This window comes from Nilaparvata lugens, chromosome 7 (genome assembly GCF_014356525.2).
Source record: "Nilaparvata lugens isolate BPH chromosome 7, ASM1435652v1, whole genome shotgun sequence".
In the NCBI taxonomy this organism is placed as follows: domain Eukaryota; kingdom Metazoa; phylum Arthropoda; class Insecta; order Hemiptera; family Delphacidae; genus Nilaparvata; species Nilaparvata lugens.
The window spans coordinates 35,379,601-35,397,996 of NC_052510.1; the positions used below are offsets into that span (position 1 = coordinate 35,379,601).

Consider the following 18,396-nt stretch of genomic DNA (forward strand, 5'->3'; position numbering starts at 1 on the left):
AGAACCAATTCTTGTCGCCACTGTAAAGTATTCACTTTAGGTATTGATAAATAAATAAATTTCATGATATAATTAATAGTAAGTATATTCAACTGTTGAGATAAAGGATACAATTGTTAGGAAACACATCAAGTGATCGCCATTGCAAGGCACACACACAAACAAACAGAGCCTCAAGCATCAAGGGCCAAGAGAACACATAGAGTACTCAATACATTACACATATAATTTCCTCCCCTTTTTCTTTAACACTTTTTCAATTAGGAATATATCTGGATATTTTGTTTTAGGTATTCATTTCATATTCATAGAATGTACCCTTGATAATTTCATTGTTCATATCTTTTATTCTATAAGTAAAGGGTATAGTAGGGAGAACATTTTGTATAGTGAAAATCTCATTTGTCCAGTTTGGGAGATAATCTTTCTCAAATATTGATTTGTATCTACTAATGCGTACCTCATCACCGATTCTATATTTTGGTTTACTTTGATTGTCAATTTTATGTTGTGCACTTTTATCTAAATTCATTAGTTCATATTTTTCATTTCCTTTATTTACATCAATTGGTTTCATATCAATGCTACAATGTGTGGTGTTGTTATATTTTAAAATAAGTTTTGGTAATAGTGCCAATCATCTATGACAATAATTCATGGGACATATTCTCTCTAAGAGTTCTGTTGAAATGTTCACAAATTGCAGCTTTCTTATGACTATATGTACTGTAATGGTTGATCTTATATGTTTTGGAGAGTTTCTGAACAGCTGTGTTGTAGAACTCTTTACCTGCATCAGTTTGAAAATTGATAGTCTTATGTTTTTTGAGTACTGGTTCCAATGCTGCTGCCACCTCATTTCCAGTTATAGTTTTCATTGGTATTCCAAATGTAAATTTACTGAAACAGCTAATCACAGTTAGTATTTATCTAAAGTTGTTATTCAATGTGCTGTAGTTGGACATGTCAACAATATCAGCTTGATATAAATCTGTTAGACCTTTTATTTCAGCGTGATGTGTGAGGAAATTACGTCTGACTCTACCATGTAGCTCATGTGCAAGTTTCTCTCTTATGGACATTCCTTTTTAAATATACAAAGTTGAGGTATCCAGGTGGGGGGGATTTATCTATACTTCTATATTTATTACATTATTTTCATACCATTGTTTAAATGAAATTCCAGAAGAAAGTAAGAATAATTGTTGGATTAAGTTGGGATCAGTCATATACTTCCACTCTTTTTGATTATTGAGATTAATGTTTGGAATGTAGGGTGCAGCTAATGGTATGATTTGTAAAACATAGAAAAAATTCTGAATCAAATTTTTAATATCAATATTAATATCATTATTATTTCTATCATGCAAATATCAACCAAATTTGTCAATACTCATGATCTATTTTTATTATGAATGTTGACTGATTCTTATTTTCTTTTCCATCTTAACAAATAGGGTGTCAATGGATTCGTAATTAGATTTACTGAAAAAAAGCTATTCTTGTATTTTTTTTTTGTAAAATTAACGGTTTCTTAATTATTCAAGAAATAAAAAAAAGCTGGATCTAGTTTTTTCTAAAAAAGTGGGAATAATAAAAGTGGGGATCTTCATTTGAGGTTTATTGTGAGATAAGGGGTATGGTTAGGTTAAGTTAGTTTAGATAACATTCGGTTGGGCAAGGTTAGAACCAAGAATCAGCTTTGGGGTAGATTTGGGGGCAGCTTTGAGGCAGCCTTGAGCCACCTTTTCTCCAGTACTCTCATTCCACCCCTACTCTTTATGAACTTACAAATTAACGTACTTTATGTAAAATGAACTGAAAAATTGAATAAAACCATTTCTAGACCTGTAGCTACAGTAATTTTCAAGATAATTATGTAACGAAATAAGCAAAACTTGGTACCGAAAAACAAGTTCCATTAAGGTTTGAAACAGATTTACTATGTTAAATGTACAATAAACACAAAATATTTTTCTACAAAACTTGTAGAAAATTTAATTTTGGAGAGAAAGATGTAAAACGCAACCTTTAAAAAATAATTCTTAATTACATACAAAACGCATGAAAAATAGACAAAATCTGTTAAGCTCTCTACAAATGTTATATTAGGGATTATTTTTTTAAAAATAGCATTTGTGTATTATAGACAAATCAGAAACAACTTTATTTATTATTTGAAATTCCATTTTTTATCATTAAGAAGAAAAAGTGATAAAACTGGTAAATTGATTATAGTTCACCTACAGGCACTACAGTAGCAGTGACATCACAGAAATATGTCCAAGTGGTGGATTTCAGTCAGTTACTCTATGAACGAAGCTGCTAGAGTGCAGCACAGTAGTTCGAAAAGTCAAGGTCTATAAATACAGGTCATGACACAATCCCGTGATGCATGGCAAAATCGCCGTTTTATGGGGTTCTAGTTCACCAATTTTCAAATTTATCAGCTGTTATCATTATAGATTTAACAACATGATGTGTTATTCTGTTATATTATTCAAGGGATATTGCTTGGCTTTGAATTGTAAAATAAACTGTTCCGACAGAATAATAATATTTAGATTCCAACTAGGAACTGAATTGTTGATTTTTAGATTTAATTGATCAGGAACTCCCCTTGTTGGAATGAGAGCTGCAATGCCCTAATGGAAGAGTATAATTCCTCACAAAGTAATGAGACAGCTCAGAACTTGATAAAGAGTCTTCATAAGGAAAGGCTCAATCTGTGGATTGCAGCTATGGAGGATATTGATTTCACACACTCCAGCAGGAAGTCATGGATCTTGCTATGCAAACTGGGGGCTGCAAGTTCAATATACCACACAACATCTAAAGCCATGCCTGACGAAATTGCAGACAAGATTGAACAAAATTCAGGTCCCAGTATACCACAGAGTGAAAAAGCTGCAATGAAAAGGCATCTCAGAAGAGCACTGAATGAGTGTGCTGAGAGATCAGCATTTTGCGAACACAATTACTTCTGAAGAAATGATTGGAGCAATAAAGAGAATAAAGTGTGGGAAATCACCTGGAGCTGATGGTGTAATGCCGGAATTTATCAAACACCTAGGACCACATGCAATCTACTGGCTGTCTCAATTGTTCACAGCAATCATTGATCAGGCCAGAATACCAAGAATGTGGAAGAAATCAAAAGTTGTTGCTGTACAGAAGCCAGGGAAGGATAAGGAAGACCCATCTACCTATATCTCTCCTGTCAGTCACACATAAACTCTTTGAAAGGATTATCCTGTTAAGGATAAGTGGTAGAGTGGAGGAGAATCTCCCAGTTGAACAGGCAGGCTTCAGAGAAGGCAGTGGCGTAATGTACACCCCCGCTGCCCCCGCGGTGTGGGGGGCCCGGGTCCCCAGGGGGCATGGGCTAGGGCCCAGATAATATGTAGGCCAATATAGGTTTTCTGAAAAGATAGAATTACCCGGTCTAGGGGGCCTGGGTAAGGGTCCGAAATGATAATTATATATTGCATATTTTAAAAAGAAAAATTAAATATTCATTGAAGTAACTTTTGTTAAAAAAGCAGAAGTTCTATTGTGGAAAATGACAGGTTTCATTCATTGTGTAAGAAGAAATATGCAATAGAACAATATTATCAGTCTGGTTATAAATTAATATCAAGAGAATACAAGTAGAAAATAATGAATAAGGCAAGAAAGAAAAACAAAATTCAAAATGTTCAAATCTAGCCTACTTGTAATAATAATTATAGTTCCATTGACAGAGCTTCAATGATTGTGTGCTGGTAGTGATTGAGCTTATTGAAAAATTAGGAATGTTGTTTGTTTACAAATCATTAAAATTCATACATCCAGTGAGACAATCCAGACCAGACTGAGACCATTCAAACCACTTACCTATAGATAAGATTTACTTCTTTTCTCTCTGATTCAAACAAAGATTGTCAGAATGGTTCTAAAGTAGATTGTTATATTTATTTACTATCTTTAAGTAAGCATTGGAGGAAAGAAATTATTTTGAATTTGAATTCAATTATGAACTTGGAGGCATGTAGGAGACATCAAATCAAATGTCTCTATAAATTATCAACTTTAGACCTACCTATTATTCTAATAATTCATGAATCTTAAGACTAGATACTACTTACTAACTCTATTTCTAGCTCCAAAGGTTGGATTCTATTTGTAGCTTAAAACATAATTATTGACTTGAATTGTAGAATTCAATTGAGAACAAGTTTTATTTTTTCAATGAAGCTATGTAAGCTATGAACGATATACGTTCACATTAGAGTTCAATGCTTGGGATTAAGGGAGAAGGGGGCTGGAGAAAGGTGATACGATTTTAGAAGAGGGGCCCGGAATTTTTTTTGCGGGGGGGCCCGGTTTGGAAAAGTTACGCCACTGAGGGTAGGTAGAATCTGTGAAGAACAGGTGTTATCAGTTGCCACATTCATTGAATATGGATTTGAAAAGAAATTGAAGTCGGGTGCTGTTTGTTTGGACCTAAGCTCAGCTTATGACACAGTATGGAAGGCCGGGCTACTCACAAAGATGGCTCAAACTTTGAAATGCAGAAAGTTGGTGAATCTCTTTAGAGCTAGCTCTTTTAAGTGATCGAACATTCAGAGTGAGGCATGGAGGAAAAGAGAGTTCCTTGAGGTTTTTACAGAATGGACTACCTCAGAGCTCAGTGCTGTCACCCTTGCTTTTCAATCTCTACACTGCAGACATTCCAGACACCAGGGCATGTAAGTTCATCTATGCAGATGACATTGCTCTTATAGCCCAGGGACCAACATATGAATTGTTGGAGAGAGAACTGAACAAGGACCTGAGTGTTCTGAGGAAGTATTCTTCTGACTGGAAACTTAGGCCAAATCCAGCTAAGACACTGAGCACGGCATTCCATCTTAATAATAGAGAAGCTAATCGTCAACTCAATCTTGTCTTCTGTGAGGAGAGAGTAAATCACTGTGAGGCCTCTCGCTACTTGGGAGTGAAGCTGGATAGAACTCTAACCTTTCGACAACATCTTGAGAGTCTCAAGAACAAACTGAAGACTGGGAACAACATTATAAGTAAGTTGGCTGGTACAAGCTGGGGATGCAGTGTGAAGGCTCTGAAAACATCTAGCCTGGCACTAGTATATAGTGCAGCAGAATACTGTTCATCAGTATGGGAGCACAGCACTCATACTAAGAAAATAGACATCACCCTGAATGAGACGATGAGGAAAATAAGTGGTAGCATAAGACCCACTGAAACTGAGTGGTTGCCTGTCCTATGCAACATTGTTCCACCAGCATTGAGAAGAGAAGAAAGGACTTATCAGTTGATGAACCGCTTATCCTCCAGACAAAAGCTGCCACTAATGAAGGATATGCTGAATTCCCTCCTTAAAAGATTGAGGTCTAGGCATTATCTCCGACTGGCAGAGGTTGAGAGACAAGATATTATAGAATTGTGGCGGCAGGAATGGTTTCAGGTCACCATTTTAAAAATAAGATGTTGGTGGAAGACCCATCTGTGCCTTTGCCTGAAATGGATTTGAAGAGGAAACTTTGGTGCAGGTTGAATCGCTTTCGTACATCTGCAGGCAGGTGTGCTCAAGCACAGACTACTTGGGGCATAGCCACTGACCCCCACTGCACCTCTAGAGATGTGCAGATGATGCAGCACTTGGTGGAAGACTGCCCACTGTATTCCTATGGAGGGGTATTCACCTGGCAGATGAGCGTGCCATGTCATGGCTGGAGAAGACTGTGGGAGAACTTGGCATTTGACCTACCAAAAATTAAGAAAGCCCAACATGACATATTTATGTTGAATATTATAAACCATATATGTACATTTGATTCATTAGTTCGTCTATATTTTGTTGTTTGTGTGTTTTATTACTGAACTGGGCCTGAAAAAAGCATAAGCATATGAACACTTAAAAACTTACATTTAAACGAGAATTTTCCTGGTTGATTGACAAAGGGGGCCCCAGCTCCCTGAAAATTCTCGTTTAAATGTAAGTTTTTAAGTGTTTTTAATCTATCCATGTCATGTGTATCCTGTTCATATTTATATTATAAAACTTTAATGTTCTCTTTAAAACTTTCATGTTCTGTTAAGTGCTAAAAACACTTATATATATATATAACTGTTTTGTAGAGTGAGAGGACTGTATCTAAATTATTATTGTATTTAATGAAAATACTTGCCAAGCTGGAATTAAAAGAAATATTTACTGTGAACAAAGCTATGGAAATTCTCAAATTAGTATAGATAATAGACTCACCAGTCGTAATTTTTATATATGCCAAATTATCAATTATAAGGTATTGGAATCGAAATACAGGATGGAATATAGAAATGAGAAGGATAAATACCTTTTGGGAAAGGAAATACCTTTCTGATACTCTGATACTGTGGCCTGGTGATGATTACAAGCTGCTTGGCAATATTAATTTCACTGCTCCTTGCTTCTCCCAAATATTCACGACATTCATTAAACACTTCAATCAATTATTGACATATAATGTCTGGCCAGATAAATAACAAATAACAAATAAAGTGAGCCTGTATGGTATGGCTTTGTACACTCTTGACTCAGTCTTTTTTTCCCCCGACTGACAAGAAAGCCTGGGCTGACGACAGTTTTCGACAATCCACCGCCAGGAGGCAGCACCGCACAGAACAGCGCTACATCAACGCACTCAATTCAAGAATGGCCACAACATTCCCCCCCACCTGAAAAGATATTTTTCAGCTAGGGCAAAGACAAAAATGACGATTATAATACAAAAATCCAAACATGCAACCACAACCAAGAACATGAAAAAAAACCAAGATTCACGACTACACCGTCCACTATTGAGTGGGTAGTGGGAAAAGTTTAGTGACTGGTTGTTTAAGACACCCATTCTTCAAATGCACCAGAGCCACTCTCACTTGGCCGTCCATCCCTGGAAAAACTTGTTCCACAATACCTAGTGGCCACTGCAGTGGAGGGAGGTTCGGCTGATCCACAATTACAACAGTGCCTACTTCAAGTGGAGTAGACGATTTCCACCATTTTCCTCGTTTCTGAAGCTCATGAAGATATTCTACTCGCCACCTGCGCCAATAGGATTGCACTAGTTGATTTACCAGCTGAAAGCGAGTAAGACAATTGACAGGAGAATCAACAACATCTTCCATTGGAAAAGCTTTCAATGGGGTAAGTTTGAGAAAATGTGCTGGTGTTAATGCAAGTGGTTCACTGGGATCTTCACTCATAGGGCACAGTGGTCTCGAGTTCAGTACAGCTTCGACCTGAACTAAAACGGCATTCATCTCTTCGTACGTTAACAATTGAGTACCAATCACACGAAATAGATGTGATTTTGTTGCCTTTATGTTCGCTTCCCAGATGCCACCAAAATGGGGCGCTCCTGGTGGCATAAATTTCCAGTCGATTCTATAATCGGACAAATCACCTATAAGACTGGTTTGGAACGTAGAAGAGTTAACAAATTTCGAAAGCTGAACTAATTGCTCGTGAGCGCCAACAAAATTGGTTCCACAATCTGAGCAGATTACTCTACAAGGCCCATGTCGAGACAGAAAACGTTGAAAAGCAGCCAAGAATGCTGGAGTAGACAAATCAGAGACGAGTTCAATATGTACTGCTTTTGTAGACATGCATACGAACAGACATATATAGGCCTTCAAAATGACGGGATTACGTCGTTTAGCCATAGTAACTCGTATTGGTCCAGGGTAGTCAACTCCACAATGCTTGAAAGGTTTCAATTGCATTACTCTACTAGCCGGTGAATTACCCATTTTAGGGGGTGAAATCTTTGGTTAACACCGAAAACATTTATTACAAAGATAAACACATTTACAAACAACAAGACGACCAAACAGAATCCAAAACTTTTACCTGATTAAGGATAACAGCAGACGGGGCCCAGCGTGACAATTCTTCACATGAAAATTATTCACCAATAACGTGACAAAATTGTCCTTTTTCGGCAAGATGATTGGATGACAATTATCAAAACCAAGATTAGCTGTTGACAATCGACCACCGACACGAATCACTTCATTCTCTAGGAATGGAGACAAATGCTGCATACGAACTGAACAACACTTTCCTGTTTTCAATTGAGACAATTCATTAGTAAAATGGATTTTCTGTACTAGTCTACATAGATACATTTCAGCTACATTCAAATCAGACTCACCCTGTTTAGGTAATACATGAACAAATTTCAAAATCACAATTACTAACAATTACATAACAAACGTTGGTAGCTTGAACAGCGTTGAATCAATGAATATATCACATTATTACACATATATCACATTCAGTTCTGATCAAGCAGCCGATGCGAATGGACGGTATCTTATCGCGCTCCTAAACAGCAAGTGCCGGCCGGCCAGCGTGCTATTTTTCACCAATAAAGTCATAATAGTTAAAATCTTCAATCGGATTATTTTATTTTATTTTAAAGTGAAATTGGCTACATAGTTTTGTGTGATGGAGTGTGTACGGTGTGAAGGGGAAATTACCAAGGATTATGTGAAGTGTCTAGATTGCCAAACCGCTTTCCACCTGAACTGTGTTGGACTAACAACTAAAAATAGAAAATGGAAGTGTGATGAATGTGCCACATTAGCTACGGGAACTAGGAGCAATAAAACGGAGGCGGGTGAAATATCTAATGAGACATTATTAAATGCAATCACCGATTTTAGGAGAGAGACTAATATTAAGTGGAAGGTGAATAATTCAAATTGGGAGGAAATGAGGAAACAGTTCAAAGGTTTAGAAGATAAGTGTAATGAAACATGTGAAACCGTTAGTAAATTGGAGAAAAAGTGTGCGCATCTTGAAAATGAACTTGATAACGCGAAACATGAAATAAAGGACCTACAACAGCAAACACGGAAAAATAATATTATAATATCAGGTATACCCGTAACTTTCAGGGAAAATGTATTGGAAATACTAGGGGACATTGCCCACGTGCTACAAATAAACTATTACCCCCAAGCTGATATATCAGCTGCGCATAGGTTGGGGGGTAAGAGATCAGCAGACAGTAAGTCTCCATCCATAGTCGTAAACTTCATTTCTTGTGGCTCAAAAGAAATGTGGCTGGCTGCGAGAAGAATGAAAGGAAAACTCTCTGCTAAGGAACTGAGACCCATATTCCCCGACAGCCCAATTTTTATGAATGAACACCTAACGCTTCAAACCAGAGAGATTTTCAATGCTGCAAGAGAGCTGATGACTGACAAGAAACTGTCGCATGTATGGACCTCGGACTGCAAAATCATGGCGAGGGTATCAGCGGATCAGTGACCATTTCGCGTGAGAGACCTGGCACATGTGGAGAAATTGAGGGGCCAGACTAAGCCTAAGCCGCCGCCCCCGCCTACAACCAGCAGCCAGGGCAGTGCAGCACCCGCCAACCCCACGCCAAGTCAAGTCAAGTAACTGTTCAACCCGGTGGTATGTTCTTCTTTTAGTTGCTCTGAGTACAGGACAGTTTGGAATAAAAAGTCTTTTATATCTTCAAGCTAATTATTAAGGAATTTATTATTTTTCATTTTTTAGATAATAATTGAAAGGATGAAATACTTTTATTTGAACTTTATTTCTCTTTATTAACTTGGAGAGGAGTGCTTTGAGGGTAAAATTACCTAGAGACTTTATAAGATATACGAAACTGTTTTGTGCTGTCTATTAATTTGAACCACAATTTATAGAATAACCTGATATGATCCACACAAAAACTACAACTATGATCTTAAAAAATAACGTGATATTAACTATACAAAATACTACAACTATGGTTTGGAAAAATATATTTATTTAATTAATAAAATGAATGATCAAGTTCAGTAAAATAATAATAATAATAGTAACCTTTTATCTCCTTGAGTGTATTGATTAATAGTGAGTCTATTCTTGTGTTACTTAATTATTTTTTTTTCTTTCCTCAATATTACCTTTTAATATTATTTAGTTTTATTGTCATTCTTTATATATTGCGATTGGAGAGGTTTGCATATTTTATTTTGCTCTTTATTTCTTTTTATATAGACTAAGGGTATTCAGAGACTCTAGATGCTAAGATATTCGTATCATGTTATAGAGCTGTCTACTTATCTATTTATCTGATAACCATGTAATAAAAAGAATAACTTAGCATACTTAGATAAATAATAATACAGCATACTAATAATAATTTAGCATACTAATAATAATTTAGCATGCTACACCTATTATAAACTCCTTGCTAACTCTATAAAATGAATAAATAAGTTCAATAAAATAATATACATTCACACTATTAATTATTAAGAAATTGACTACTCTGAATTCTGCTATCAACCTAAAACTGAATTTTTTTCTAGACTGGTAGAGGTGGCTAAATTCTAATTGAAGGAATTTGATAAATAAAGCACCGAATATCCTGATTATCACCCACCTGTCCATAATAATTACAGAGTTCCTTATCTATGTAGAGATACGGAACGTTTAAGTTTTAATTTCTTCTTTGTTTCAAAGATTCCATTTCTTCTTATTGGATCATTTATTATCCGATTCTATGTCATTTTAATTATATCATTACATCAATTATTTTAATATATTAAAATATTTAAGCCTTTGTAAGCCTTTATAAGTAAATAAGCTACTGTATAAGTTTTTAGCTGCTTTCAAGTAATATATTCTTATTTAATTCATTCTTGATGTGGGAATGTGCTGATCATTAAGTCTCCTATTTAAGTGTCAGTATCAAACATGATGAAAGAGTTGAGAAAAATTAATATTATAACTATACTGTCTTATACAAGACATAAATTATTATTGTTAACGTTTAAGAGAAAATTGGACTCGCAAAGGCTTATGTATTTCTTCTAGCTTAATCAATAAAGTATACCTTGATCAAGAATGATTCCGAGCATCTTCGTTATCGCTTGTTTACGTCTTACAAACTACAAAAGTATCCTTATCTAGGTGAAAGGAAGTTTCGAGTATTAATCAATTTTTCCTCTTTTGCTTCAAAAATTCTTTCTTCTCAATCTATTATTATACTGTACTGGCATTCAATTTTGTTTTATTCATTTTTTAAGAATTCCTGTATTCAATTGATATTATATATTTTTGATATTATATTATTTATTTTTTCACGTCTGGTCGGACGGCTTGCCGTTGTTTAGGTTTTTTGCTGCTCTTTTTTTTTCTAATGATTAGAAATGCTGTAGAATTATTAGATATTCCAACAATTAATTGCACAGAGTGTTCAGATATTAAGAATTTTTGTAGTAATTTTATTGAAAGCGGAGGGCTTGGGAGGGGCGGTGATGCGAATCAACAAAATTTTCCTGTAATCCAACAAAATATTAGAAGTTATAGAAGAAACATTGACGAATTCCTTGTAGTATTGCAGAACTTGGCCTATCGTTTCACATGCATAATACTTATGGAAGCTTGGCTGAACGATGAGAGCGATTTGATGGAAATTCCCGGTTATAATTTGTACAGGTCATTTAACAATCTTAATCAAAGTGATGGAGTTGTCGTTTACATAGACCATGAAATATCTGCATCGTGCTGCGAGTTTCAATTAGGGGGTATAGCCACATGTCTCTCCTCACTTTTGACTGGGCTGGTGTTCTGTGTGAAATTCTGGCAATTTATCGCAGCCCCAACTCAAATCTTCATATTTTTGTAGAATCTATAGAGTCATACTTTAATGAACAGGTAAATAACAATAGGTGTTTAAAAATATTTTCTGGCGATATAAATTGCAACCTTTTGAATCTTAATCCTCATACACTGGAAGAAAAGTACCTGGATGTAATGAACGAGGCGGGCCTTGTGTCTTGTGTCGACAAGGTGACCAGACCGGCTAGCAACACTTGCATCGATCATTACTTTGTCAGACTACCGCCCTCTTTTGATGTAGCAACAACTGTACTCCAAACTGCAATTACTGACTATCATGCCATATGCATGAAATTAACAACTCAAAAATTTGTCAAACCACCTGTAAAAGAAGAATATTATTCAAAAATAGATTGGAACGGTGTTAACAATTCCTTGTCTCGACAGAATTGGGACGATGTTACTAATGGAAATAATATCAATCTTTCAACTAATTTATTCATTGATACTATCCAGACTATTCTCCTTAATAAGACATCAAAAATAAAAATATTATCTAAAAATACAAAAATAAAACCATGGATTTCCAGAGGTTTGGTAAACTCTATCCGCCACTGCGATAAATTAAAGAAAAAACTCAACAGACAACCTTACTGTCTTGCTTTAAAAAACGAGTTCATACAATACAGGAGCCTCCTACACTCAACAATTAAGCGAGCTAAATATGATTATTATAAGAATAAAGTTGATGAAGTATCAGACAATCCACAAAAGTTCTGGCCCATTGTGAGAGAAATTGCTGGAAAAGCTACAGCACATCAACCTTTCCCAATTGGAGCATTTGCTAAAACTGGAGATTCAGCACAAATCCAAGATGTCAATGATCTTTGTAATAGTTTTAATAAATATTTCACTGCTGTTGGAGCTTCATTATCTCGATCCCTAAGCCGGTTGGTGAACCAGAAATTAATGATCACGAATATGGAGTTAACACAGTATTTGAGTTTAAGGATGTTACCAAAGAGGAACTTAGGGTGGTAATAAACAGTCTCAAAGGAAAGAGTGCCCCTGGGCATGACCTCATACCCACAAGAATATTCAAAGAAAACATAGATTCACTAATTAACCCTATTCATCATCTAATAAATCTAAGCATTCATGCAGGCCAATTTCCAGAAAAATTAAAAATTTCAAAAATCATTCCAATTTACAAATCAGGGCCAAAAAACGAACTAACTAACTACCGACCTATTTCTCTTCTTGCTACTTTTTCCAAAATTATTGAAAAGTGCATTAAAATACAGTTGACAAAATATTTAACAAAAAATAACATCTTAGCAAAAAATCAATATGGTTTTCAAAAATCTAAAAATACTGACGATGCCCTATTGAAGTAACTAAATATATAACAGAGTCAATTAAATGGAAAATAAGGCTATTATCACATTCCTGGACCTGGCCAAGGCCTTCGATTCAGTTGATAGAGATAAGCTATTGCATAAACTTGAGGCCATTGGAGTTAAAAATACCGCCTTGCAATGGTTCAGGAGTTATCTCTCGGAGCGCCAGCAATTTGTTCAAATTGAAGGAAAATCCAGTGAAATGGACAATATTGACTTTGGAGTAATTCAGGGAAGCACTCTGGGTCCAACATTGTTCCTGGTATATATTAATAATATTTCCCAATTGAACACAACAAGTAAAATATTTCTATTTGCTGACGACACTGCTGTAATTTCTGTAGGTAGAGAATGGGAGGAAGTTTATAAAAATGCCACAAATGATCTCGCTAGAATGAAAAATTGGTTTGACCACAATAGTTTAACAGTAAATCTGAGTAAAACAAAGTATATGCCTATAGTGACCAGGAACCAATCTGATCCAGGTTCTAGGCAAGTAAAAATGCATTCCTGTAGGGATATAGAATCTACTGCATGTGCATGTGGGTCAATCAAGAGAGTCGACCAATATAAATACTTAGGGGTTATTTTTGACAATCATCTGAGTTGGGTCCCTCATGTACAGAATTTGAAACAGAGGGTTAGGAGGTTGCTTTATGGTCTGTCTCAACTCAGTAATGTACTAGACATCAGGTTGTGTAGGAGGATTTATCATGCCTACGTGCAATCAGTGTTGCAGTATGGCATAATAGCATGGGGAGGGGTATCATCCACATGCCTGGAGCCACTGGCCGTTACCCAACGTACAATCATGAAGACCATCCTGAAAAAAGAACCCAGGTACCCCACGTCACTGCTTTTCTCGGACTTCCCTGTGTTAAATTCAAGACAGCTATTTATTAAAACAATTCTTACATATATTAGGAAACATAAAATAGAACTTCTTGCCAACATACAGCACAATTACCATACTAGACTAAGAAATAACCATGGCTATTCTATCCCCAGATTAATGCATGGAATAGAACTTAAATCACCATTTTACTTAGCTCAAATTATCTATAGGAATTTGCTGGAAGACATGAGGGAGGCCGAGGGTTGCAGCGATGTGGTGTATAAAAGGAGGTTGGTGGGGTGGCTCTTTGGCTTGGGCTGGAATGGAGCTGAACAACTTCTTCTTTCACCCTACACGTAGCATCCCAGCATTGATTATATACTAATATTACATTTGCATCACCGCTTGTCTTGATCCCTTTGCTCTTTTACTTTTCTGTATCTTACTTTTATGATCACTCTGCGCTAACAAACAAAAACAAAGTGTTTTGTCTTGTTTTTTTCTCCTCTGATGTAGACAAAATGATATCTTATTAATTAAGTATGTTTGTAGTATATTATTATTTGATGAGATACATATTACTCTTACTTGATAACGTACCCGTACTGGCAAAACTCACCAAGTCAAAAACTACAGTTTTGAGTTATAAGCACATAACACTTAATGAGTTTTGCCTGACTACCAAACAGCAAATATTGCTCACCATTTCCTAAATAATGTTATCACTATCCATTAATAATTAGTTTGTGGGAAGCAAAACTCACGAAATATGTTTAGTGAAGTGATGAATAGTGAATTTATGTATAGTGCTTGATGAAGCTCTGTATTCATGAGGATGAAAACTCATTAAAGATGGTTAGTGAGAATTGCTAGGTGATACCTTGAAAACTAAAGGACTTTGGTGAATTTTGCCAGACAAAAAAAATGTGTCTAGCAACTTAGTGAGATCTAATAAAGTGGAAAAATAGAAATAGTAATAAAAGATATGACTTGGTGAGTTCTGCCTACTCAAAGAACTACATTTTTTAAGCCTATCGAAATACATTACTGGAAATTAGCATTTTTGTAGTTGTTGAGTTTTGCCAGAACGGGGACGATAAGAACTCTCCCTCAACCACAGACGAACAGTCTTTTTGGGGGAATTCCACTCTATATATGTATTATGGTAATAGTGTATAATATGTAAAAAAAATCTTTAATAACCTGTTTGAAATATTGTAAAAACAATGAAATGTATGCACTTTTACATATTCTTTTAATGTACCAAATGTGGAAATAGACTGATTTGATTTGATTTGATTATCACAAGTCGCATCTGTGTGAAGGGTTGTGAGAACATTAGTTTCAGCTTCCGGTGGATTTTCAACTTCGACAAAGTCCACTTTCACTGGCCAACTATTTTCCGCTTTTCCCAACCAAGTAGGGCCGTTCCACCACAATTTATGACTCACAAGCTCGGCTGGTGTTAAACCACGTGACAAACAATCTGACGGATTCTCTGAGCCACTAACGTGCTTCCACTGTTGCACGTTACAATCTTGAATTTTTGATACACGATTCGAAACAAAAGTGGTCCAGCGTGATGGTGGGGCCTGAATCCAATAGAGAGCCACCGTTGAGTCTGATAAGGCTATCACATGAGACACACGACACCTTTCACTAATGATGTTATAGGTAGTATGCAACAACTCCGCCAATAATAGCGCAGCACATAATTCCAGTCGCGGAATGGAAACTGATTTATTTGGAGCAACTTTGGATTTTCCACACAGCAAAGTGATAGTTGGTGGCGATCCATCATCACATTGACTCTTAAGATAAATGACAGCTCCAAGTGGTTGTTCTGATGCATCACAAAGTCCAATTAAACTAATTCTTGTATTCAAATTCACTCCGAGATGACGAGAAATAGAGATGATTGATAATGAATCAAACTCATTTTGACATACTTCCCAGCGTTTCGTGACTGATAATGGTGGTGTCTGATCCCAACCAACTCTGCATTGCCACAATTGTTTGATCAGACACTTCAATAGTAACGTGAGAGGAGCAAGAAACCCCATTGTATCGTAAATTCGAGCAACTGCTAAGAGTATCTTACGTTTGGTCGCTATCTCTCCAGTATGATTGACAATAAAGTGGAACGAATCGACAACTGGTTGCCACCTCAAACCTTGAATTGATAACGAATTTTCAAAATCAAAATTTTTAGCTACAATTGATGTGTCATTCTCGTGCATATATTCCATCAATTCAGCCGAATTGGATGCCCACTTTGTTAATTCGAAGCCACCTCGCTTGAATAGCTCCTTGGTCTGACTATAAATATAGTTAGCGTCTGATAAAGAAGGTGCTGAAGTGACAAGATCGTCGACAAACATATCACTTGGTATGCGTGTGGATGCAGCAGGGAAATTATCACCTCCTTCTTCTACCAAGTGGTGTACTGTATGTAAGGCCAAATACGGCGATGAAGACACTCCAAACACGACACAATTCAACTCATAAATTTCAATTGGATCCTTGATAGAAAATCTCCATGGAATATGCTGGTATCTTCGACATGATCCTTCCATCACAATTTGACGATACATCTGACATATGTCAGCTATCAACGCCATTTGAAATAATCAAAAATTGAGTAACACAACAAAAATATCCGTTTGCAATTTCGATCCAACATGCAATATTTCATTTAACGATAGCAATATGGTGGTCTTAGCACTAGCATCAAACACAATACGAATTGGCATCGTGGAGCTGCTTGCTTTAACAATTGCATGATGTGGGATGTGATAACCACTCTTATCAGACTGATCGGTTATCAATGACATGTGTCCCTGTTTCAAATAGTCTTTCAATATTTCGTGATAGGCAACACGCGATGTAGAATCCAACTCCAAACGTCTTTCCAAATTCAAAAAACGTCGTTTGGCAGAATCATACGAGTCACCCAAATTATCAGGGGGTTTCAACCATGACAATGAAACTATAAACCTCCCCGATTCAGTACGACAAACAGATGAAACGTAGTTATGCTCACAATTGACTTCTTGAGGTTTTAGCGGCCGTGTTGAAGCAGGGCACTCTTCCAATTCCCAAAATTTTTAAACCATTTCATCCAATGAAAGATCGCACACAGCATGACTGCTCATATCACATGACGACGACAAAACTGGAGCTCTTCCCATGAGGATATAACCCAAAAGACTGTCTATAGCTGTAATCTCATCCACCTTTCCCACCACACGATCAGACTTCAGCAAATGAGGTAACAATTCAGCACCAATAATCACATCAATTGTAGACTATTCAGTGAATAGAATTGTTCATCAGCCAATTGTAATCCACTCAAATGAGACAATTTAGACCTATCTATTTCACAAGAGGGCAACCGTTCAACAATACTCTCTACCACGAGAGACTCGATGGAGAAACAAATATCTGAGTCAATTCTAGATTGAAACGAGAAGCATGTACGTCCACGTACAACTGTCTCCTTTCCTCCAAAACCGTGAACAACAGTATTCAATTTACTAATTGGAAGATTCAATTTTTTACAAGCACTGGATGTAATAAAATGCGATTGAGAACCGCTATCCAACAAAACACGAAGTTCATGTAATCCACCAGATGAACTTTTCACTAACACCCTAGCAGGAGACAAAACGACAATGCTATTACTACCATTAGTAGCAGAATAACAGGTGACAGAAAGATTTTTCTCAACACTCACAGACTCTACACTACTTTTAGACTCATTCAACCCGAAATGTAACAATGTGTGGTGCATCTGGTTGCATAAAGAACACGTTTTATTACTCTTACAAGCTCTACTCGAATGAGTATCCTCCAGACAACGAAAGCAATACGAAATTTCCTTCACGAAAGCGTATCTTTCTCTAGGGGTCTGTTTCAGAAATAAAATGCAATCAACAAATTTATGACCCTTTTTTGAACAATGCAGACAGCTCACACCTCTCTCAGCTTTATTGAGATCAGTTGACAATTCATGGCTGGGTGAATGAGTGACAAACACCTTTGAACTCGAATGAGAGTGAGTTTTGAAATTTTTGGAAGCAGACTGAGCCTTTTTTACAATGGAATTACTTGACAAATTCAACAATTTATTATCATCAAACGGCAAAGATTTAACCTGTTTTTGTATAAAAGAGACCAAGTCATCATAAGATGGAACATCTTTATCTCTTACTGCCGCCTCGAATGCACGCCTTGTTACAGGATCTAACAGCTTCAATGCGTGATACAAGAAAATAATATCTGTAAGATTGACTCCCCGCAAACGTTTCAAAGTCGAGATTGGCGCACAAAATTGATCAAGAATTGCAGTCAGACCACACCTACTTTCGACTTTAAGAGCCTCGAATTCAAAAATCTGTTTCAAATAGGCTTCGGTCTGAGATCCCATGTCCTGATAACGAGTAACCAATGACGTCCATATATTTTGGTAATTGGCCCCAATGAGCGATACATGCTGAATAACATTAGTCGCTTCACCACTC

At 36.4% G+C, this 18,396-nt stretch overlaps 2 protein-coding genes across 2 annotated transcripts; both read right to left on the reverse strand.

The window, feature by feature from the left end:
- Positions 1 to 6,840: 6,840 nt before the first annotated feature.
- On the reverse strand, positions 6,841 to 7,797 carry LOC120352198. Its single transcript, XM_039431921.1, has one exon. The coding sequence runs from the start codon at positions 7,795 to 7,797 to the stop codon at positions 6,841 to 6,843; it is 957 nt and encodes a 318-aa protein (XP_039287855.1).
- Positions 7,798 to 11,273: 3,476 nt separating this feature from the next.
- LOC120352199 lies at positions 11,274 to 16,494 on the reverse strand. The gene is made up of 3 exons (XM_039431922.1): positions 15,138 to 16,494; positions 13,760 to 13,910; positions 11,274 to 11,355 (listed from the first exon to the last, which is right to left on the reverse strand). The coding sequence occupies exons 1-3, from the start codon at positions 16,492 to 16,494 to the stop codon at positions 11,274 to 11,276; spliced, it is 1,590 nt and encodes a 529-aa protein (XP_039287856.1).
- Between the last annotated feature and the right edge of the window lie 1,902 nt (positions 16,495 to 18,396).

Coding starts and splice junctions, on each gene's coding strand:
- LOC120352198 (XM_039431921.1), bottom strand. CDS start 7,797: ATGGGTAATTCACCGGCTAGTAGAGTAATGCAATTGAAACCTTTCAAG.
- LOC120352199 (XM_039431922.1), bottom strand. CDS start 16,494: ATGGCGTTGATAGCTGACATATGTCAGATGTATCGTCAAATTGTGATG. Junction 13,911..15,137: donor TCAGTCTATTTCCACATTTG/GTACATTAAAAG, acceptor AATTTAACACAG/GGAAGTCCGAGAAAAGCAGT. Junction 11,356..13,759: donor TACTGCAACACTGATTGCAC/GTAGGCATGATA, acceptor GTTGGATTACAG/GAAAATTTTGTTGATTCGCA.